This window comes from Sinocyclocheilus grahami, unplaced genomic scaffold, assembly GCF_001515645.1.
Source record: "Sinocyclocheilus grahami isolate Dianchi unplaced genomic scaffold, SAMN03320097.WGS_v1.1 scaffold64.1, whole genome shotgun sequence".
Taxonomy (NCBI): Eukaryota; Metazoa; Chordata; class Actinopteri; order Cypriniformes; family Cyprinidae; genus Sinocyclocheilus; species Sinocyclocheilus grahami.
This window is the reverse complement of record NW_015505243.1, coordinates 1002604-1018482: the sequence shown is the minus strand read 5'-3', so window position 1 is coordinate 1018482 and position 15879 is coordinate 1002604. Positions and strand designations below refer to the sequence as shown.

At 36.9% G+C, this 15879-nt stretch overlaps 1 protein-coding gene across 2 annotated transcripts in view; it reads left to right on the top strand.

The window, feature by feature from the left end:
• The window catches only part of cdk16 (cyclin dependent kinase 16), a 31341-nt gene that overhangs the window by 3711 nt on the left and 11751 nt on the right, over positions 1-15879 (top strand). The window contains exons 3-9 of one of the 2 annotated variants that reach the window (XM_016271650.1): positions 1715-1895; positions 6647-6811; positions 11954-12087; positions 12458-12583; positions 14464-14520; positions 14622-14736; positions 15216-15310. In XM_016271650.1, the coding sequence (XP_016127136.1) occupies positions 1775-1895; positions 6647-6811; positions 11954-12087; positions 12458-12583; positions 14464-14520; positions 14622-14736; positions 15216-15310 (813 nt within the window). In that variant the 5' untranslated portion in view covers positions 1715-1774. The remainder of the gene's footprint in view (positions 1-1714; positions 1896-6646; positions 6812-11953; positions 12088-12457; positions 12584-14463; positions 14521-14621; positions 14737-15215; positions 15311-15879) is intronic. The other variant, XM_016271651.1, reaches the window with a different exon arrangement.

The following is a 15879-nucleotide window of genomic DNA, read 5'->3' as shown; positions in this document are numbered from 1 at the left end:
ATAATTGTATTTTTTTCTACAGTTAAGTGATTAGTCTGGTTGTAATATTTATTTTGATCATTTAATTGTTTTATTTAAATTTGATAGAAAATTGAATATTTAAATATGTACATTATACTGTACAAAAGTAATACAAGAGTAATATATTTCTGTTACATGTTAAACCATACTTTTTTTTTGACCGGTTGCCATGAAGTTTCTGTGTGTATACAGTATAATGATTCTAGTTTTCTCAAATGAAACGGTAAAATTCTCGCTAAGTGACTCTCACAGCAGCTCTGGAGATTACGTTTTTGTGTTCATGCCTTCATATAGTGAGAAGCAGAGGCCGAAAATCACAGCGAGCATCATGCGTGCTTCAGTATTTGTGTAGTAAACAAAAGCGCGTTTCTGCCATTCATACATGCAGAGGCAAGCGGAACATGCAGGATTCATATTTAAACCGTCTTTTTGCATTTTAATATTTACAGACACTCGTTCATATCGCGATTCGAATTAAGTGGCAGACCTACTTTTGATTTATTCGTCCAAAATTGACGAATTCCGTGGCATTCCGCGCTATAGAGGAAATTATGTTTTTATGAATGGACTCCGCGATCCCATCCGCGTTTTCGCAGAAACCATATGGCCCTAGAAATGTAACCACACTTCGGAGCATCTCGGCTTGCCCTGTGTTGTTTGAACGAGTTGCAGGGGTGACCTCATGTCACAGGGTCTCTCTTTCTCTCTCTGTAGCGTATGCGCCCAGATGCGTTCTCAGGTACCGAAATTTAGCACCGATTGATTTAACGTGAATCGGTACTCGTTAGTACCGACGCAGTTCGGTCAGTACCCTTAAAAGTACAGAGTTCGGTACCCAACCCTACTAATGATTTATATCACGTCCAATTCTATTGTCATACTTCAAATGGAAAGTCAAGTCGAGTGTAATGCATTGTGGTATCTCACTCACTGTGCTCTGGTTGTGTACTGTACATCCTAGTAGGTCATCTGGGTGTTTTGTGCATACTGCTAAAAAGTATGAGTAATATGTTATTCTCAACATACCCATAATCTCTCGCCATTTTCTTTGAATTTCACTGAACTGAGATGAATGTTCATGCTCAAGTCTGGTCTGTGATCATTAATGTGTTTAGTCCTTTCTCTCTGCATATACTCTCATTTAATGGCTCGGTTGTTGCAATTATTACCCTGTTTGTGCCTCTCCGAGGGTCTCCCAGTTGGATTCCTTGCATTTCCGGCCTAATAACACTCAAATCTGCAGCGTCTGCAATCCTTTAAGCACTTGATTTATAAATGAAAGCAATCACACTTAGAATGATGAGTGTGAAAACACTGTTGCTAATCATTACTTATGTGTGCAATTACAGTTGGCTGTGTGATTTGTTTATTTTAGGTGTGATCTCTCACCATGAACCTGTTCCAGTTGCTGTCTCTCACTTTAATGTTTACTCCGTAGAGCGCCATCCGCTCAAATAACGTTATGAAATAAACTAATTTGTCCTCTGAATCACCTCTCTGCTCCATGTTTGTCTTAACATAATTTTAAGCTAATATCTATCCCAGAATATGTTAACGCATTCCATTACAGTCTTAAAAGGACGGCGTCCTTGAAAATACATGACTTTGCTCTGTCCAGTAATCACAGAGGATATCAAATGAATCAGGAAGCAGCTTGTAAGGTCCTGCTTGTGCATTTGTGTGTCTCTGACAGGGCGGTTGAACAGTGGCAGCCCCTCCACCCCCCTCATCTCGTCCCCCCATACCCCCACTGATGGACCGCATGAGGAAGATCAAACGGCAGCTGTCCCTGACGCTGCGAGGGGGTAACAGCGGGGACAAGACCTTGAGTGAGACCATCAGCTCTCAGGACACAGGAGCACACAGTGATTCTGGTACGGTAACATTCACTTTTTTTTGCATTACAACACGGAAGCCACACTTGATTTCTAGTGCAAAACTCTGCATACAGTGGTTTATCTTACCGAACATGGATGCAGTTGCATTTGACCAGTAAAGCATAGAAAAGTGCCCATCAGGGCTGCACGGATTCTGGAAAAATGTAATGTAATCTCCCCTGATAAAATTGCAGTTGCAATTTTAAAATTACAATAATAATTTATTATTATTATTATTAAATACAAATATAAAAATACTGAACTTGCTAAAAAGAACATTATTTTGTGAAATGAAATGTGTTTATGTGGTTTAAGGTTCAAAAACACATTATTTTCCACATACTGTACATTATTGTTTCTCCTCTATGCCCCGCCTTTCTGAAACGCGTTGATTTTTACAAAGCTCATCGGTCTGAAAAGCGAGGTGTGCTCTGATTGGCCAGCTATCCAGTGCATTGTGATTGGCCGAATACCTCAAGCATGTGACGGAAATGTTACGCCCCTTACCATATTGTGATGGAGCGACGAGACAAAAACATTTAAAAAACCCATTATAAACGAGGCATGTGTTGCATCCAGTGGGGACATAATTACGGATTATAATGACTTGTACTGTCTTTTTACGCGTTGCGTTACATCGCTCCACGTAAACATAAAACCATGTCTTATGTCAACAAAACACACGGCGGGCTAGAGTGAAGAACGGATTCGACAAAGGAGCATCCGGCGGGCTTGTGGCAACCACATGTGACGACCCCGGGCTGGACTCCGCTTTGTCCACGGTGAAAGCCGATCCGGCGATCCACAGCGCGAACTTGATGTATTTCCTCAGCGACCAGCACGGATCAGCTCTAGGCATGACGAAGCGGATATCGAACTCTTTTGGAAGTCCAAACAAAGAAGTTTCACTTTCACATCGAAACACACAACGTCGCCGCGGCAGCAGCAGCAACAATACTACAGCGAGACTCAAATTTACGCCGCCTTTCTTTGCGTGAACATTGTTACGGTGTTACATAACATAACGGTGTTATGAAAATCTTCCCACACAGTGACGTAGACATGTGAGGGCGTGTTTAAATGAGGCGTTTTAGGAGGGCGTGGATAAGTCTTAACTTTTATAAAGAATATATCTTTGGATTTGAGACCTTAGTCTTTGCAACTTTAGGGATCTTATCTATGCACGAACAGCTTGTAACACTCCAAAGAGAAAGGAAAATTTGAAGTTGCATCATATGACCCCTTTAATTAAAAATTATATTGTTATATTTTAACTTTAAAATTAAAAAAAGAGTATTTAAAGAAAATAGTATTATAATAATAATTTTATTTTACATTACAACTGCTAATGTCTACATTTCCTTATTAATTTTTTTAATTTCACAATGTTAAACCATCAAACTTTTATTTTGATAGAAAACCACATGGAGCCGTTAAAGGGGCAGTTCACAAAAAAATAAATTCTGTCATAGATATTTTGAAGAATGTTGGCAAACAAACAGTTGACCGTAGCAATTGACTTCCATAGTATTTTTTTCTCCATACTGTCATCAACTGTTTGGTTGCCAACATTCTTCAAAAATACTTTCTTTTTTTTAGGTGAACTATCGCTTTTAACCATCTCTTTTTTTGATAAGCGCTTCTCGTTACAAATATGTGAAGATTGTCGCATTAAAAGGATCTAAAGCAGAAGCAGAGATGGAGTTTGTGTGGAGCAGCATTTACTGCGAACCAAGCTGCTCTGAAACTCTGCAAACACCTGTGGATAATGAGCCTAAATACAGTGCCTATATTTATTTAATTAAATCACAATTTGATAATTGCACTAAGCCATATCGCAGTTTCAGTTTTATTTTGATTAATCTTGCAGCCCTAATGCCCATAGTGGATTGCATTGTTAGCTTATCAGTAAACCTGCATGGAATCTGCATCCGCAGAATTCCACTGAACGTTCTGCAGCTTTCATGCATAAAAGTCTTCCCTTGCGTGATTTATTAAATATTTAGGCTGTAATGCTACATTTAATACATTTTATCATGTTTAACTCCATTCCGCCATATTCCACAAATGCAATTGATGCAGAAAATTTACAAACTTGGCCGACTTATGTGATTAATGATGACTAATCAAAGTTAGTGTGGTTAAGCATATCTAACCAAACATTACAACATAATTAAGTTTCATCTCTAGCTCATCCCAGTCATTCCTTCCCAATATTGGGACGTGCATGAAAACTCTGTGGCATGAAATATTTCTGATGCTCATGACTGGTGTGTATGTGTTCGTGTATGTGTGTGTGTGTGTGTGTGTGAGAGAATATTCTTACTGGAGGGGATAAAAACAGCTCAAATTCAGCGCCATCTGTACAGTCTGTTCCAGGGTTTTTATATAATGACAGACAGAAAGTTGCCAGAATTGTTGCTAATGGTCAGACTTAAAAAAAATAAAAAAAGAGCATTTAGTCTGTCAAAAGACCACTTTAAGGGCTGTAATTCTCAGCATGTTGAGTGTAAAATATGTAGTTTTAGTTAAATTGCTAATTTCCTCTTTTATGTTTATGGATTAATGTCAGATCTGTGGCTTTTACTTCAGCTATGCTGTAAATTTGGAACAGAGCAGCTGTGAAATTTAATACAGTGCCTTTACTTTACAGCAGTGTTTCCTTTCATTGTTCAGTGGAGGTGCTGTATTTGAATCTACCGAGCCATGGTAAAAGAAATTCGATTTTACCCGAGTTGTGAGCTTGCCATCTGAATTGCGATAAGACAAAGACAAAAAGTAGCACATCTTTCTATTGTGTTTTCTTTGCCGACAGCATGCAACAGAAAACGCAGTTAACTTTATGACCAAATGATGTTTGTAGAACAGTGTGTATTTTTTAAGATGCTCTACAGTATACAAAGGGGTTTTGTTAGAAATGTTATTTTAGGTAATTCTGTAAAAATGTTACAAGAAATAGTGTTGTTTTGTTTAGAAAAACTGAGTTCTGTTACTGAGTTACAGGTGTAAAATCTATCTCTCTTAAAGGGATATTTCACCCTAAATAAAAATTCTGTCATTTTCTCACCCTTATGGAGTCTGCTGTGGAACATAAGGAAAGATATTTTGAGAAATATCTCAGTAGTTTTTTTTTTTCATTTTAGTTGAAGTCATTGGGCTTTAATGTTGTTTGGTTCCCTGCCTTCTTCAGAAGAGCGATTTATATATATATATATATATATATAAGCAACGTTACGGTTCATAAATAATGGCAGAATTTCCATTTTTGTTTGAACTATCCCTTTAAGGAAGTGTTAATGACAACTGGCAACTGCGTTTGGTATGTGTTTAACCTCCATAATCAGATGTGTTTTAAAGTGACAAAATATTCAGCATGAAATTATGTAAGGCATAATATGATTTTATCCATCAGGATTTTATTTGATTAGGTTATTATGCCTTCAGAAAATAAAAATAGTTGTAGGTGGAGAATTTTGCTATATTTTGATGAATTATGAAAACAAATTTGTGTATACGAGTAGCTTGCACTGAAGAGCATACAAGACATTTATAAAGTAAGTAAATGTTGTCGATTTTGACTTTAATATTCCCGATATTCTTTAGAATCAACCAGAGAGCTCAGGGCTGTGCTTTAATCCATGTGGTTTTAAGAAAATCTCTTTCAGCCATTCGTCTTTGAATGCATATACATTCACCTCTGCCTCCCTTCGTGTTGCCTGTCAGTATGATACAGGTATGCAGCATTAAAGCATTGCATTAAAACATCGAAATGAATTTTAAAGCCAATCTGTCCATTATACCCAAGGGCTGGCTATGGCTCTGCGTGTGTTGAGCTAAGCTACTGTCTCCTGCCTGCTGTACCCCCTCTGACCGAATCAGCATGTTGTTTTCTAGCATGGCTTCCCATCTCAAGCTAACTGCACTGACAGATCCTGTTCATCTCAGATCCGACAGTTTCAACAAAACAGCTTCTCCATAACCGTCTCACCCAAGTCAATAATGTACATGTTATATATTCTAATTGCCATACGCGAATACATCATCATATTGACTCCGCAAATCCATCTCATTCTTTTGTAGCGTGTTTTGGCGTTTCTCCAAACCCTGCACAAATTTAAAATGCATTTGGCTTTCATATGCTGATGAATCGATGCCCTCGTGTGTCGTTTTAATCGCCGCCACAGTGTAGAGCATCATTAGAAACAATTACCGGCAGCGAGAAAAAGAGTTTATCAGTGTCATTCCTTAATAATTGTGGCCCTTGTACCTCATTCACTAACACTGAAGATGTTATTTGTAAATTGATCTCTCTTTTTTTTTAAATAACCATTTTGGAAAAATGAATGCATGCTCTAAAATTGGACTCTTTCTGTTTTTAATTTAATATTTCCTCTTTTTTTTCTTCTCGTCCTGTGACCTTTCCCCCAAACCTTGTTTTTCTCCCTTTTCCTTCTTCTCTGTTAATCACAAACACTTGCTACCCGACATTACCATTTCATCCAAACCATATCACTCATTCCCAACCACTCCTTCTTTCCTTTACATCTCCATAATACACTAATCTTCTTTATCCTCCCCTTTTTCTATACACTTCTGCGCCTTTTACTTTTCCCTACCCATAATGCTCAATTCCATTATGTGTTCCGCCACATTTACATTCTCCTTCCCGGCTCCTTCTCTGCCCTTCCCCCCTTCTCCTCCTCCTCATTTCCTCTGTGTATCATCCTCCTCCCTCTCCTCCCTCCCAGAGGCCATGCCAGTTGGCGGCAGTGGTGGTCTGCGGGGTTCAGTGAGAGGTTCGGGGGGTTCCTTCAGCATGCACTCCCTCCTGCAGTCCTACAGCAGCGCCCTGCGCAGACCACGCACCCTGGGCCGCAGTCTCAGCTCCTATCTCAACCACACCACACGCCTCGGTACATTCACATGCACGTACACGCATGCACACAGAGGACGAGAGTGTAATGTATGAGGTTGCACAGTAGGGATGGGAATTATAAGGAATTTTAACAGTTTTGCTTCTGATTCCATGTTCCTTATTGCTATAGTTAAAGGTGGGGTAAGCGATTTTTCAAAAACGCTTAAGAAAACTGATTCGGGCCGACTAGCAAAACAAACTTGTAGCCAATCAGCAGTAAGGGGTAGGGGTGTGCGATATTGACAAAAAATTATATCTCGCTATTTTCTGGGATTTTATCGATGACGATATTTTGCTGAGTGTGTTATTGTGCTGGTACCTTAAGGACTGCCGAAGACAGCTGACTCCTAATGTTTTTAATATTCTTCATATTCTGTGTGGTGGTCAGTTCATACTGATAGAAATTAATCTTTTCCAATAAGTTTAAACTGATTTTTGCATTTTATGGGCATTTTTACCTTTATAAAGCCATTTTTTCTAAAAGTGTCCATTATCTTTTGAGTCAAATTCTTACATTTAATCAGGGAATTAGAATAATAAGACATTTGGGCTGTTATCAAGCAAATTAAATCAACACAGAAGCTGCATCTGAAGTGGCATTTAGATGTATTTACACACATGTATTTTGTTTAATGCAAGACATGAATGCATTTAACCTGCAATTACAAATGCATAAATAATGTTTTGATATATTGAACATAAAACGTTGAATACTGATATTTGAAATAATTTAAAACATGAAAGAAAAAGCCGAAATTTGAAATTAAAACCGCCAGTAGGTGGCAGCAAGTCACTGTTAATAAGTGAGTCATTGCTATTGAACCGAATCATTTAAACGTTTTTTTCGTTTTTACGGATTCATTCAAGAACGAAACACCGTCATGTTGCTCAGAGACACAAAACAGCACTAAAGATAGAGATGGCGGATAAAAAACAAAAGAGGAAAACGTCTGCGGAACAAAAGAAGGCTTACGATAAGGCAAGAAGTAGGACCCGTGTAAATATCGAACCAGCTTTCCAGCGCTGGAGAGAACTCAAGGAGCGGAAGGCCTGCGATCGGACGCCGGGGTTGCTTTGTTTCTTCTCGATAGGTGAGTAACACCGTGTCTGCGCCGCAACAGCTAAAGTCTGTCTAGTACACTGGACACGACAAAGCGACCGTTGAAAATCATTTGAAATTAGTGTCAGTACGTCATGAATAGAACGCAGCAGCAGTTTTCTGTCGGGGATTTGTCGTGTCGTGCAGCGCCGCATCCAGTGTAGACCATAGATATGTATATATATCTATGGTGTAGACAGCATCACTGATTATAATGAGTTCTATAGTATTTTGTTGCGCCGCACCACTCACGTTCGGTGTAGACACGGTGTAACATTGGTTTTGCTTTGTTTCTCAGAACTAATCATTGCCTTTTTCACAGAACTAATCGTTGCCTGGGTTGTGTGGGGCGGAGCTACCAAAATAGGGGCGAGACCTTTTTGGGGTAGGGGTGTGTTTATTTTAGTGATTTCAAATGTTAACATTGGCTACAAGAAATCACTTACCCCACCTTTAATGATTGTTATTGCATTCACTTCCCTTAAAGGCCTGTTGTCAAACAATGAGGTCATTTTAGCAGAACAGTAATGACAAAGCAACTTCTCTGCCCTTTTTATCTTGTAAAGGAATAGTGCACCCAAAAATCTAATTCCTGTCATTCCTGTCTTTACTCAAGCTCAAGTTGTTCCAAATCTATATGACTTTCTTTTATCTGCTTCAAATGAAGATATTTTAAAGAATGTGTAACCAAATCGTTGCTGGTCCCCATTGACTTCCATTAATTGGACAAAAAAGTCTGAAGTCCAGAAACTGTTTGGTTACCCACATTCTTCAAAATATCATCTTTTGTGTTTAGCAGAAGAAAGAAATTCATACAGGTTTGGAATAACTTGAAGGTGAGTAAATGATGACAGAATTTAAATTTTTGGGTGAACTATTCCTTTAAACCCATAATCTGCTGGATCCAAAGTGGGTTTAAGAGGGATAAAGACAGCAAAGATACACTAATGTTTTTTCCAGAATTGTATACTTGTTTCTGATTGTGCAGTTGCTTCTGATCTGTTATTACTGTTCTGCTGAAATGATCTCATACAATTGACGTCTGCAAAACAGCATATGTATCCGGAAAAGTTGCGTTTACACAGACTTTTTAATTCAAGAAGCACTTGCTTAAATTTTTTAGGAGTTATGTTCACATTGATGTAAGAATGCAGAAGTTTCAGGACTGTTAGCGAAACTGAATGTCATAAAATTATTTGGTTATGTTTTCTAACAAAAAAGAAAGCAGTTCTTGATTCCCAACCCTACTGAACAACTTGGACTCTCGTGAATGTAGCATACACGCATGCACAATTACAGTGGTTCTCAACTGGCGGATTGCAACCCAGGGAAAAACTGTTAAATGCAGATGATAAAATGCAACTAACTGTGTAATAATACATAAGTAGGATAGCAAAATAAGTCTGCTTATCAAGAGATGGAGAAATAAACATTTCCCATATATTTTGTTGTTGAAGGCCATGTTTCCAAAGAGACACTACAATATTTTAGTATTTTTACCAATGTCACTTGTTAGTGACGTAATTAAATTGACATAACTAAATTAGATGGATTCAAGCATGGAAAGTTGCTTTATATCGGATTTTAAATCATAGAATTGATTATAAGACACCACATAAAAGCCAGACTACTTAAATACGTTTACATGCCCATAAAATTCATGCAAGGTAAAAGAAAATACCTAAACTACATCAGTTATATAGGCTGCCAAGAGCATAAAACTATTAAAGGTGACACATTTTTCCTATCTAGTAGTTGTTAATCAGTTTACATTTCAGTGTTTGATTTTTTTTAGGACATTTTTGTTTAATTTTGTGCAACTAATAATTATGTTTTGCCTGGGTCACTTCTAGATTTCTAATATAAAATCTGAATCCTGAAGCAAAATCGGTTGAGAACCACTGTTATACACGGATAGACAGGCAGAGTGTGTGTGTGTGTGTGTGTGTGTGTGGAGTGAGAGGGGGTGGGAGGTTGTGTTAAACAATGAGGTCATTTTAGCAGAACAGTAATGACAAAGCAACTTCTCTGCCCTTTTTTTCTTGTAAAGGAATAGTGCACCCAAAAATCTAATTCCTGTCATTCCTGTCTTTACTCAAGCTCAAGTTGTTCCAAATCTATATGACTTTCTTTTATCTGCTTCAAATGAAGAAATTTTAAAGAATGTGTAACCAAATCGTTGCTGGTCCCCATTGACTTCCATTAATTGGACAAAAAAGTCTGAAGTCCAGAAACTGTTTGGTTACCCACATTCTTCAAAATATCATCTTTTGTGTTTAGCAGAAGAAAGAAATTCATACAGGTTTGGAATAACTTGAAGGTGAGTAAATGATGACAGAATTTAAATTTTTGGGTGAACTATTCCTTTAAACCCATAATCTGCTGGATCCAAAGTGGGTTTAAGAGGGATAAAGACAGCAAAGATACACTAATGTTTTTTCCAGAATTGTATACTTGTTTCTGATTGTGCAGTTGCTTCTGATCTGTTATTACTGTTCTGCTGAAATGATCTCATACAATTGACGTCTGCAAAACAGCATATGTATCCGGAAAAGTTGCGTTTACACAGACTTTTTAATTCAAGAAGCACTTGCTTAAATTTTTTAGGAGTTATGTTCACATTGATGTAAGAATGCAGAAGTTTCAGGACTGTTAGCGAAACTGAATGTCATAAAATTATTTGGTTATGTTTTCTAACAAAAAAGAAAGCAGTTCTTGATTCCCAACCCTACTGAACAACTTGGACTCTCGTGAATGTAGCATACACGCATGCACAATTACAGTGGTTCTCAACTGGCGGATTGCAACCCAGGGAAAAACTGTTAAATGCAGATGATAAAATGCAACTAACTGTGTAATAATACATAAGTAGGATAGCAAAATAAGTCTGCTTATCAAGAGATGGAGAAATAAACATTTCCCATATATTTTGTTGTTGAAGGCCATGTTTCCAAAGAGACACTACAATATTTTAGTATTTTTACCAATGTCACTTGTTAGTGACGTAATTAAATTGACATAACTAAATTAGATGGATTCAAGCATGGAAAGTTGCTTTATATCGGATTTTAAATCATAGAATTGATTATAAGACACCACATAAAAGCCAGACTACTTAAATACGTTTACATGCCCATAAAATTCATGCAAGGCAAAAGAAAATACCTAAACTACATCAGTTATATAGGCTGCCAAGAGCATAAAACTATTAAAGGTGACACATTTTTCCTATCTAGTAGTTGTTAATCAGTTTACATTTCAGTGTTTGATTTTTTTTTTAGGACATTTTTGTTTAATTTTGTGCAACTAATAATTATGTTTTGCCTGGGTCACTTCTAGATTTCTAATATAAAATCTGAATCCTGAAGCAAAATCGGTTGAGAACTGACACATTTTTCCTATCTAGTAGTTGTTAATCAGTTTACATTTCAGTGTTTGATTTTTTTTAGGACATTTTTGTTTAATTTTGTGCAACTAATAATTATGTTTTGCCTGGGTCACTTCTAGATTTCTAATATAAAATCTGAATCCTGAAGCAAAATCGGTTGAGAACCACTGCACTGTTATACACGGATAGACAGGCAGAGTGTGTGTGTGTGTGTGTGTGTGTGTGGAGTGAGAGGGGGTGGGAGGTTGTGTTATGGTTTAACGGGGGGGATGGGACAGTGAGTGAATAAATGAGTGGAAGATAATGACTTCTATTTTTTTCCTTTTGTGTGGGTACGAGACGGATCTAAGTATACGGATCTTAGTACAGCTAAGTAGTTCCTCAGCTGTAGTGTGGTATGAATCTCCGAGTCATATAAATGCATCAGAGACAGACAGATAAATGTGCAAGAGATGCATTTGGAGAGTGTTCAGGCTCACAGATGATAAATCAGCATTACTTTGGTTTTAAAATAGAATAATGACATAGTGGAAAGACATTTAGAAACATCGAATTTAATTTATTCAATACATTTTACCAGTATCATCGGAATAGTGACGTCAACATAGCATGCAAATGTTTTTGTGTGTGTGTGGTTGTGTCCGTAAATGCAGAAATCGTCCATGAGGATGTAAAAATGGGTTCAGATGGAGAAAGCGATCAGGCTTCGGCCACATCCTCTGATGAGGTGCACAGTCCCGTCCGAGTTCGTCTGAGAAACAACCCTGGTCGCAAAATTTCCACAGAGGTATGTTCACGTTTCTGACCATGCATTACTTTTTTTCTAGTCACTATTTTTAGAGTGGGACACTGAATAATACATGACGTGTTGGGTAATAAAAAGATGCCATTTTCCATGGCTTACCTTTGTTTTTGTTTTGTTTGCTTGAATTAAACCGTGTACCATGTAATAACCATTAGCTTGTTTGTTGCTATTGAAGGTACATCAGTTGCGTGTGACTAATGGTGCATTGTGGTTACTGAAAATGCTCCATGGCATGGTACCCATCAGTTAGATGACTAGCCTGTGGGCCAGATGGGTTATTACTTTTATGTAGTGTAACGAAACCTTTAGGCCTTAACTAATAATGGTTTTCGCCCTCCTCCTTCCCTCTCAGGACATAAACAAGCGTCTGTCTCTGCCTGCCGATATCAGGCTTCCTGATGGCTACCTGGAGAAATTCAACCTCAACAGCCCCCTGTTTGACAAACCGCTCAGCCGGAGATTACGCAGGGTATCGCTGGTAATGCCTCTCCATTTGTTTTCCTTTCTGTCAACCTCTTTCTTTTTCTTTTTTTTTGCCTCTGCTTGTGCCCGATTTTCTGCTCAAATCCAATATTTTGTGAGGTTGTTCTCCTTTTCAGTGTGGCCCATATCATAGTAGTCTAAAAATGTAATATCCTTTTAATATGATAGAATGTATCCATAACTAATTATACAAAGTGAATTCAGTTATAAATGAAAGATAGAAATAGAAATTACCAGACTGTATACACAAGACATAGAATTGGTCATATTTATTAAAAGGAGAACAATTGCCTGTATGTGATTTATTTATGTGTGTGTGTGTGTGTGTGTGTGTGTGTGTGTGTATCTTGCTGTAAAAGTAAAAGGAAACGATTTTACTCAAGAGTCAGAAATTACAATAATGGCCATTTAAAAATAATTTAAAAAAAAGTTTCCTCTAAGAAAATATTAGATTTTTATTTTTTTTTCAAATATCAAATTGAAAGATTGTATATCATTATTTTTTTAATCTAATTTTATTTTTGTTTGTAAAAATATTATTATAATAATAATATTATTAATTATGAACAGTATTATTAAATTATTGTTCTTGTATTATTGTATTATTATTACTTTTATTAAGGCTTTTTTTTTTATCTTGAGTTTGCCATAAATATAGCCTTTGATGCTGGCGTAAAATCATATAAAGTTATTTATTTAATTTAATTTATTTATTTATCATATTTTAATTTGGACTTGCACTTTTAGACTCATGCCCTCCTTTTTCTGTCTTTGTTTTCTTTTGCAACCAGTTCTTTTGCTCGATCTTTCATTCTCCGTCACTCTCTCTCTTTGAGTCTTTGAGTCTTTTTTCTTCTCCTTCACTTGTCTTGTTTGTTCCAGCGTCACATTATCAGTGCTTTGAAATCGTTGTGAACACATAGACAAGACAAACTTTAACGGCGTGTCTCGCTGCTAAAACCATTCTCAAAATATTAGTGTCACGCAGTGTCACAGGAAAATGAGTGAGCCTCACAAAGAAATGGTCAGGTCATATTTCACCCCAAAAATTAAAAGAGAACACACCAACTCTATTTTGCATAAAGAAACTGAAGCCTAGTTTTATTATTTATTATAGAATTATTAGGGGTTTTTTGTTTTTTGCATTTATACTTTATTCTACATTATAACGTTGTTATTCATGACAATTAAGCACATATTGATACTGTATAAGCACATATAAACAGCAATACAAAATACTAACTTTTTACATTTTTAATCAACAAATTAAATTCAGTACAAGAAAGATTAGGCAATTAGGCAATAAGTCCTTGCTTAATAAAATCGTATATGATTATTTTGGATATCCTGATTTTTTACCCCACATTAAGTTACTGAGAATTTGAAAGGGGAATAATTGGATTTTTTGTGTAAATAAAGTCACAATGCAAAATAGAGTCCTAAATAAGTTATATTGGGGCGAGATATGATCCGGACATGTTCTAAACAGTTTTCTTGACAGAATGTCAAAATCATGTTTTTAATTAATTATGATATACTACAAGTTGCCCTTGATATGAGCTATAAACCCAGACGTGATGTTTACTCAGTGCTGTTGACACACGCTTGATCTGTGATGTGTTTAAACACTTCATTTGTTACACTTCAATTGTTCCCAATTTATTTGGGGGAGGGATATTTTAGCTCATGTTGTCTCTGTGTGTTATATAAACCTCTGCAACCAGCCCAGCCGTCTGAAATGGGAGCAGTGTGATTTGGGTGCATTCTAATGAGTTCACATGAATGCCTATGAAATTTTCTGCCCTGTATCCCCGTGTTAAGCGCTGCTTTTTAGGACCATGTTGTGACATAGTTTTTGTCTTTGTGTGTTTGCAGTCTGAGATCGGATTTGGGAAGTTGGAGACATACGTGAAACTGGATAAACTAGGAGAGGTAACTTCACAGGCGATTTTTAGATGGTAGCTCTGATCCAAAACAGCATTTTAAAGCACCATAGTCATGTTACTGTGCATTGTCATCTTTTTCTTTCTCAGGGCACCTACGCTACAGTATATAAGGGCCGCAGTAAGTTGACGGATAATCTGGTGGCTCTGAAGGAAATCCGTTTGGAGCACGAGGAAGGAGCTCCATGCACTGCCATTAGAGAAGGTGAGTTGCAAGCATGCCGTAGTGGATCAGCACTAAAATTAGATCACTAAACTACTGCCCCAAATTTCCCACATGCTTGCACAATGACAGACTATTTGGGATGTTCTAAATTAGCCAGTTAATCTCTAAGTCTCTATCAGTGGCTTTTGTTACAGGGTAATTCAGATGGTTAAAAGGGTTTTATAATATGGAAAACAGGGTCCACTTCCTCCCCAGCCCACCCTGACCATTTATGGAAACTAAATTGCAAACCATAACTAAGATAATTTACATATAAAAATGTTAAAGTTATAGTAGCAAAAGTGTGTTTAAGGTAAATTTCATTTGGGGGGGGGGGGGGGAAGCTGTTTGCTTCATCCATGCTAACTTCGTCTAGCTTGTCATTTGTACTTGTCATTTAGTGAATATTCATAAAGGCGTGTGAAGTACCAGAGGTCATGTGTTTGAGGAATAATCTGTCTCTTTCTGTGTCTCTGTAGTGTCTCTGCTGAAGGACCTGAAACACGCCAATATTGTGACTCTTCATGACATCATCCACACTCAGAAGTCTCTTACTCTCGTGTTCGAGTACTTGGTGAGTCACTCACATGTGCAGTATTTCACTGCACTCTGTACACTTTTTAACTGTACTTATGATCTCACACGCAGTCATCCACACGCCAACAGTGGAGAAGCTATTTGGAAACCGTAGCTTGCCAAGTTGCATACTGCTCATAATTTGAAGTAGTTAAAGTACAGTCAAATTGCTCTTGTCCAAACAAATGTAGTTAATTAAATTGAAATTATTTATGGATGGCATATCTGTCGACATAATAGCTTAAAATTAAGTTATAGAGCAGATTTATGTGGCACTAAAACAGGGATCTTAAATTGACGACAATGTCAAAGCTAAATGAAAAGCTAATAAATAAATCATTCAATTTAGAATTCAAATAAATATTTTTAAAATAAAAAACAATTAAAATAAAACATTTCAACTTTTTTTGTTGACCAATTAACAATTAACCCATATCTGAGAACATGTGAATGTGTTGTTAATTGTTCATTTAAAAAATATTAAGTAAATCTTAATAAAAACTTTTAGAGGGTTTGGCTACAAAAAAAAAGTTACTTTGTCCAAACAAATGTAGTTAATTAAATTGA